This window comes from Haematobia irritans, chromosome 4, assembly GCF_050003625.1.
Source record: "Haematobia irritans isolate KBUSLIRL chromosome 4, ASM5000362v1, whole genome shotgun sequence".
NCBI classification, from domain to species: Eukaryota; Metazoa; Arthropoda; class Insecta; order Diptera; family Muscidae; genus Haematobia; species Haematobia irritans.
Window position 1 is genome coordinate 193414234 of NC_134400.1, and position 8254 is coordinate 193422487.

At 37.8% G+C, this 8254-nt stretch overlaps 2 protein-coding genes across 2 annotated transcripts; one reads left to right on the plus strand and one right to left on the minus strand.

The window, feature by feature from the left end:
• The first annotated feature begins 264 nt into the window (after nucleotides 1-264).
• Nucleotides 265-923, plus strand: LOC142235918 (uncharacterized). The gene is made up of 2 exons (XM_075307167.1): nucleotides 265-276; nucleotides 349-923. The coding sequence occupies exons 1-2, from the start codon at nucleotides 265-267 to the stop codon at nucleotides 877-879; spliced, it is 543 nt and encodes a 180-aa protein (XP_075163282.1). The 3' UTR covers nucleotides 880-923.
• Nucleotides 924-7285: 6362 nt separating this feature from the next.
• On the minus strand, nucleotides 7286-7959 carry LOC142236946 (uncharacterized). The gene is made up of 2 exons (XM_075308227.1): nucleotides 7925-7959; nucleotides 7286-7848 (listed from the first exon to the last, which is right to left on the minus strand). Exons 1-2 carry the CDS (start codon nucleotides 7934-7936, stop codon nucleotides 7318-7320), a joined length of 543 nt encoding a protein of 180 aa, XP_075164342.1. The 5' UTR covers nucleotides 7937-7959; the 3' UTR covers nucleotides 7286-7317.
• Nucleotides 7960-8254: the final 295 nt, after the last annotated feature.

The following is an 8254-nucleotide window of genomic DNA, read 5'->3' on the forward strand; positions in this document are numbered from 1 at the left end:
ATTTTGTTTATGCCATAAACGAACGTTAATTAGTTTATTCAAATTTCATTTTCAAATTTGATTTAAATTTTCAATCACGTATTGGAGTTGGGCGGTTACTGTGGGCACATCTTAATAAAAAATGTGTCATTACTTTGCCTATTTACTAGGGTATTTGAAATAAATGGACAAGAGCTCGATATTTTATTTTTACTATAAAAGCTAGGCTCGTTAACCAAAATAGGCATAATACAGTTATAGCTTCAATTGTAAACAATTCCAAAAATGTTCAAATACGTAAGTTGTAAATAATTGGACTCGAATGTCACATTTGATTTTTTAACACTTCTGTTGTTTTTTTGTTTCAAGGTCATTGTCTTTGCCGCTTGTTTGGCTTGTGCCGCTGCCAAACCTGGTGTTTTGGCACCCACAGCTTTTGCCGCTGCTCCTGCCGTGGCATACGCCAATGCCCCATTGTATGCCGCTGGCGGTAGTAGCCAAATTGATGTTCGCCACAACTTTGATGGCACTTTGTCGTCGTACACCACTGCCCCATTCTCATATAATGCACCCAATTTCAGTCGTTATGTAGCTGCCCCAGCTGCTGCTCCAGTTGCTTTTGCTGCCCCCGCTGCTAAGGTTGTAGCTCCAACAGCATTCGCTGCTCCTCATGCTTTTGCTGCCCCTGCTGCTTTTGCTGCTCCTGCCGCTTTCGCTGCTCCAGCTACTTTTGCTGCCCACACAGCTTTTGCTGCTCCTTCTAAGGTAGTAGCACCAGCCGGTGTTGTTGCTTCTTATGCTGCTCCTCATGGTCATTTTGCTGCTCCTTATGCTACTCAATTTGCCAGTCCCTATGCCACCTATGCTGCTGGTTCTCCCCACGCCCACCTTTTAGCTTAAGTATAGACGAATATTTATTGTTAAACATTTGAATTGAAACATTTTTGAAAATTATTGTTGTTTAATAAATTAAAAATTAATTAACTAATATAATTTAATTAATGTTTGACATACATGCAGGGTGGCCCATGGCACTTTTTGCATTCTATGAAGCATTTCTGTTATATTTGTTGACATTTTTGTGGGACCTTTTTAGTACGTTGTGCTACCTTTTTGTACCCTTCACAATTGGATACTAATTTTGTTATTTCATTTGTAACGCATCGAGATGTTGGTCTCAGGCGCCCTTGAGTGTATACAGTGACAGACATAAGAATTGGCACACCATGCAATTTTGATATTTTACGAAAAAAATACTTTAATTCGGATTGTAACTACATTAAGCATCGAAATCATTTTTATACCCTCCACCATAGGATGGGGGTATATTAACTTTGTCATTCCGTTTGTAACACATCGAAATATTGCTCTAAGACCCCATAAAGTATATACAGTATGTCAAGAAAGTCTTTTGACATTGCCAAATATTTCAAATTCTAGAAATAATTGAAATATTAAATATTTTATTAAATTTTTAATTCTGTGTACGTATGTATACTTTGCAAAATACAAAATAAAATATTTTTTTAAAATTTCATTATATTTAATTTTGGAACAAAACATAATTTTTATCCCATTGTCAAAACACTTTCTTGACAAACTGTATATTCTGGGTCGTGGTGAAATTCTGAGTCGATCTGAGAATGTCCGTCCGTCCGTCCGTCCGTCTGTTGAAATCACGCTAACTTCCGAACTAAACAAGCTATCGACTTGAAACTTGGCACAAGTAGTTGTTATTGATGTAGGTCGGATGGTATTGGAAATGGGCCATATCGGTTCATTTTTACGTATAGTCCCCATATAAACGGACCCCCAGATTTGGTTTGCGGAGCCTCTAAGAGAAGCATATTTCATCCGATTTGGCTGAAATTTGATACATGGTGTTGTTATATGGTCTCTAACAACCATGCAAAAATCGGTCCACATCGGTCCATAATTAAATATAGCCCCCATATAAACCGATTCCCAGATTTGGCTTGTGGAGCCTCTAAGAGAAGCAAATTTCATCCGATCCGGCTGAAATTTGGTACATGATGTTGGTATATGGTCTCCAACAACCATGCAGAAATTGTTCCACATCGATCCGTAAATATATACAGGCCCCATATAAAGCGATGGTATTGCGAAGCCTCTAAAAGTAGCAAATTTCATCCGATCCGGTTGAAATTTGGTACGTGGTGTTAGTATATGGTTGGGAACCACCGTGGTGTAATGGTTAGCATGCCCGCCTTGCATACGCAAGGTCGTGGGTTCGATTGCTGCTTCCACCGAACACCAAAAAGTTTTGCAGCGATGGATTATCCCACCTCAGTAATGCTGGTGACATTTCTGAGGGTTTCAAAGCTTCTTTGAGTGGTTTCACTGCAATGTGGAACGCCGTTCGGACTCGGCTATAAAAAGGAGGCACCTTGTCATTGAGCTTAACATGGAATCTGGCAGCACTCAGTGATAAGAGAGAGGTTCACCAATGTGGTATCACAATGGACTGAATAGTCTAAGTGAGCCTGATACATCGGGCTGCCACCTAACCTAACCTAGTATATGGTTTCTAACAACCATGCCAAAATTGGTCCATATCGATCCATAATTTTATATAGCCCTTATATAAACAGATCCCCAGATTTGGCTTGCGGAGCCTCTACGAAAAGCATATTTCCTCCGATCTGGCTGAAATTTGGTACATGGTGTTGGTATATGATCTCTAACAACCTTGCCAGGATTAGTCCACATCGGTCCATAATTATAAGTAGCCCCCATATAAACCGATCCCCAGATTTGGGGGAGCGATATAAACCGATCCGCATATTTGACCTAAGCAGCCTTTTGAAGGAGCAAAATCCAGCCGATCTGGTTGAAATTTTATACATTTCGCTATCGGCCATACGATAACAATCATGCCAACATTGGTCCGTATTGATTTATATTATATAAAACCCCTAAATACACCGATACCCAATCACAGAAAAATCACGATTGCCACTCGAGCCAATATTTTGTCAAAATTTTATTTCTATAGAAAATTTTGTCAGAATTTTATTTCTGTAGAAAATTTTGTCAAAATATTATTTCTATAGAAAATTTATGAAGCATTTCATAGTTGAAGAGGAATATTTTGCAAAATCTTCCAAGACATCAAGAATTCTACCAACCTACCAAACTTTTAACTGTCTGTCATTTTTGGTAGACTCGTGTTCATAATTGTATGTAGCCCCCATATAAAGCGACCCCCCATATTTCAATTCTGGCTCTATAATTACAGCACAAAAGTTCATATCGGTTCGTAATTATTTCTTCCATATATATACGGTCAAGAACTGAATATATACGTATTTAATCGCCCTTTCTTTTGTCTACTATATATCCCGCATGGACTAACTTACAATTTGCCATCGGCCGCAACCCAAGTACGATAATTTAATTGTGGATGACCGTCTTTAGTAGAAGTTTATACGCAATCCATGGTGGACAGTTTCGGCCTGGCTGAACTTACGGCCGTATATACTTGTTTTTGTGGTTGATATTTCGCAAGTTTTTCAAGACTCGTAAAATATTTGGATGTACAGAATTTTAAGAACATCGGTTGATAAACACGCCAATTATGACCAGATCGGGTATAAATAAATATATATATATATATATATATATATATATATATATATATATATATATATATATATATATATATATATATATATATATATATATATATATATATATATATATATATATATATATATATATATATATATATATATATATATATATATATATATATATATATATATATATATATATATATATATATATATATATATATATATATATATATATATATATATATATATATATATATATATATATATATATGTATATATATATATATATATTTGAGGACGATCGGACTTAAACTGCGAGCTGTACTTTGCACACAAAATTACATATACAGACAGACGGACGGACAGACAGACGGACGGACAGACAGACGGACATCGCTAAATCGACTCAGAATTTAATTCTAAGACGATCGGTATACTAAACGATGGGTCTCAGACTTTTCCTTCTTGGCATTACATACAAATGCACAAACTTATTATGCCCTGTACCACAGTAGTGGTGAAGGGTATAAAAAATAAATTTGATATTTTATTCCAATCCATATGGACCATTTGCAACACTGTCAGACCTACGTCAATAGCAATTACTGTTCCTTCGACATTTAAGGTGATTTTAACAGACAGATCGACTTAGAATTTCACCACGTCCAAGAATATACAGTGCCGCACATAAGTATTGGCACATCACTTCATTACACCGTAATCGACATATGTTAGTATATGCAAAAATGTGCCTATCGCAATTATTAATTTTTGGGGAGCCAACGTGGTGCAATGGTTAGCATGCCCGCCTTGCATACACTAGGTCGTGGCTTCGATTACTGCTAAGACCGAACACCAAAAAGTTTTTCAGCGGTGGATTATCCCACCTCAGTAATGCTGGTGACATTTCTGAGGGTTTCAAAGCTTCTCTAAGTGGCTTCACTGGAATGTGGAACGCCGTTCGGACTCGGCTATAAAAAGGAGGTCCCTTGTCATTGAGCTTAACATGGAATCGGGCAGCACTCAGTGATAAGAGAGAAGTTCACCATTGTGGTATTACAATGGACTGAATAGTCTTAGTGAGCCCGATACATCGGGCTGCCACATAACCTAACCTAACCTTGGCCCCATAAAATATATACCGATTGGCTCAGGATCACCTCCTGAGTCGCCTTAGCCCGTGGTGTCCGTCCTTTTGTCCATGTATTTGTTGTTCGTTATGATTTAGATGCTTAATGTACACTGAAAAAACAAAGTGAACTGTTGTATAGGAAGAATGAACTACCTCGCACGGAAATTGAACTAAATTTTAATCCAAATTTTGAGATTTCCACAAAGCGTTGTTAAAACCAGGAAATTTTAATGTCTCGTTGTACTTTTTAACTGCAGTTCACGAAATTACATCATCTCATAGAAGAAAAAATGAACCAAAAGTAAAGAAAAAAATCAATGGCGCCAAATCATGACCATTTTAACCATACAGTAGTTCATTCTTACTATTTTTGGGAATCGTAACAAAATCTTTTTTTGCTTTAGTTCATTCATATTGAATTTATGTGTACGGTCATTGAACTTTATACTCACGGTTAGTTTATAACATTTTTGAGACATACTTAAAAACAAGTATATAAGGCCGCAAGTTCGGCCAGGCCGAATCTTATGTACCCACCACCATGGATTGCGTAGAAACTTCTACGAAAGACTATCATCCACAATCGAATTACTTGGGTTGTGGTATCTTAAAACTTCTTAACATCGTTTTCTAAATTGTGATTTAGTCCATACATGGTATATATTAGACAAAAAAGTTATGTATAGTTAAGTCTACAAATAATTACGAATCGATATGGACATTTTGTACGTGGGGATCGATTTATCTGAGGGCCATATAGACCGATATGGACCTAGTTAGGCATGGTTGTTAACGACTATATACTAGCACAATGTACCAAATTTCAACTCACTCGGATGAAATTTGCTCCTCCAAGAGGTTCCAAAACCAAATCTCGGGATCGGTTTATATGGGGCTATGCACGATTATGGACTGATATGGATCACTTTTGGCATGGTTGTTAAATATCATATACTACCACCACGTACCAAATTTCAAGCAGATCGGATGAATTTTGCTTCTCCAAAAGGCACCGGAGGTCAAATCTGGGGATCCGTTTATATGGGAGCTATATATAATTATGGACTGATAGGAACCAATCCTGCATGGTTGTTGGATACCATATACCAACATCACGTACTAAATTCCAACCGAATGGGAAGAATTTTGCCCTTCCAAGGGGCTCTGGAGGTCAAATCTGGGGATCGGTTTATATGGGGCCTATATATAATTATGGACCGATATCGACCAATTTTTGCATGGGAGTTTGAGGCCATATATTAACACCACGTACCAAATTTCAACTGAATCAGATGAATTTTGGTCTTCCAAGGGGTTCCGGAGGTCAAATCTGGTGATCGGTTTATATGGGGGCTATATAATTATGAACCGATGTGGATCAATTTTTGCATGGTTGTTAGAGACCATATACTAACATCACGTACGAAATTTCAGCCGGATCGGATGAAATTTGCTTCTCTTAGAGGCCTCGCAAGCCAAATCGGAGGATCGGTTTATATGGGGGCTATATATAATTATGGACCGATGTGGACCAATTTTTGCATGGTTGTTAGAAACCATATACTGACACCATGTACCAAATTTCAGCCGGATCGGATGAAATTTGCTTCTCTTAGAGGCCTCGCAAGCCAAATCGGGGGATCGGTTTATATGGGGGCTATATATAATTATGGACCGATGTGGACCAATTTTTGCATGGTTGTTAGAGACCATATACTAACACCATGTACCAAAATTCAGCCGGATCGGATGAAATTTGCTTCTCTTAGAGGCCTCGCAAGCCAAATTTTGGGGTCCGTTTATATGGGGGCTATACGTAAAAGTGGACCGATATGGCCCATTTGCAATACCATCCGACCTACATCAATAACAACTACTTGTGCCAAGTTTCAAGTCGATAGATTGTTTCGTTCGGAAGTTAGCGTGATTTCAACAGACGGACGGACGGACATGCTCAGATCGACTCAGAATTTCACCACGACCCAGAATATATATACTTTATGGGGTCTTAGAGCAATATTTCATTGTGTTACAAACGGAATGACAAAGTTAATATACCCCCCATCCTATGGTGGTGGGTATAAAAAGTACGATTTCATTAAGCTGTGGAAAATTTCGATAAAAATAAAAAAAATTAACTACAAGCAAATAAATTGTTTCCAATAAAAATAGGTTATACTTAGCGTTAGTTTAACTACGGAAATTTTTTTCTGTGTAGTTACAATCCGAATTAAAGTATTTTTTTTCGTAAAATAGTTTCATGTGTATATTATCAAAATTGCATGGTGTGCCAATACTTATGTCTGCCACTGTATGCACTCAAGGGCGCCTGAGACCAACGTCTCGATGCGTTACAAATGGAATAACAAAATTAGTATCCAATTGTGAAGGGTACAAAAAGGTAGCACAACGCACTAAAAAGGTCCCACAAAAATGTCATAAAATATATCAGAAATGCTTCATAGAATGCAAAAAGTGCCATGGGCCACCCTACATGTATGTCAAACATTAATTACATTATATTAGTTAATTAATTTTTAATTCATTAAACAACAATAATTTTCAAAAATGTTTCAATTCAAATTTTTAACAATAAATATTCGTCTATACTTAAGCTAAAAGGTGGGCGTGGGGAGAACCAGCAGCATAGGTGGCATAGGGACTGGCAAATTGAGTAGCATAAGGAGCAGCAAAATGACCATGAGGAGCAGCATAAGAAGCAACAACACCGGCTGGTGCTACTACCTTAGAAGGAGCAGCAAAAGCTGTGTGGGCAGCAAAAGTAGCTGGAGCAGCGAAAGCGGCAGGAGCAGCGAAAGCGGCAGGAGCAGCAAAAGCATGAGGAGCAGCGAATGCTGTTGGAGCTACAACCTTAGCAGCGGGGGCAGCAAAAGCAACTGGAGCAGCAGCTGGGGCAGCTACATAACGACTGAAATTGGGTGCATTATATGAGAATGGGGCAGTGGTGTACGACGACAAAGTGCCATCAAAGTTGTGGCGAACATCAATTTGGCTACTACCGCCAGCGGCATACAATGGGGCATTGGCATATGCCACGGCAGGAGCAGCGGCAAAAGCTGTGGGTGCCAAAACACCAGGTTTGGCAGCGGCACAAGCCAAACAAGCGGCAAAGACAATGACCTTGAAAAAAAAAAAACAACAACAGAAGTGTTAAAAAATCAAATGTGACATTCGAGTCCAATTATTTACAACTTACGTATTTGAACATTTTTGGAATTGTTTACAATTGAAGCTATAACTGTAGTATGCCTATTTTGGTTAACGAGCCTAGCTTTTATAGTAAAAATAAAATATCGAGCTCTTGTGTCTAATGACACATTTTTTATTAAGATGTGCCCACAGTAACCGCCCAAATCAAATACGTGATTGAAAATTTAAATCAAATTTGAAAGTTAAATTTAAATGAACTAAGCTACGTTCACTTATTGTCCGTTTATGTTATAAAAATTAGAAAAAATCTTTAATATTAAATTTTTATGTTTTATGCATGACCTACGCGGAGCATACTCCCAAAAAAGGGAGCAAC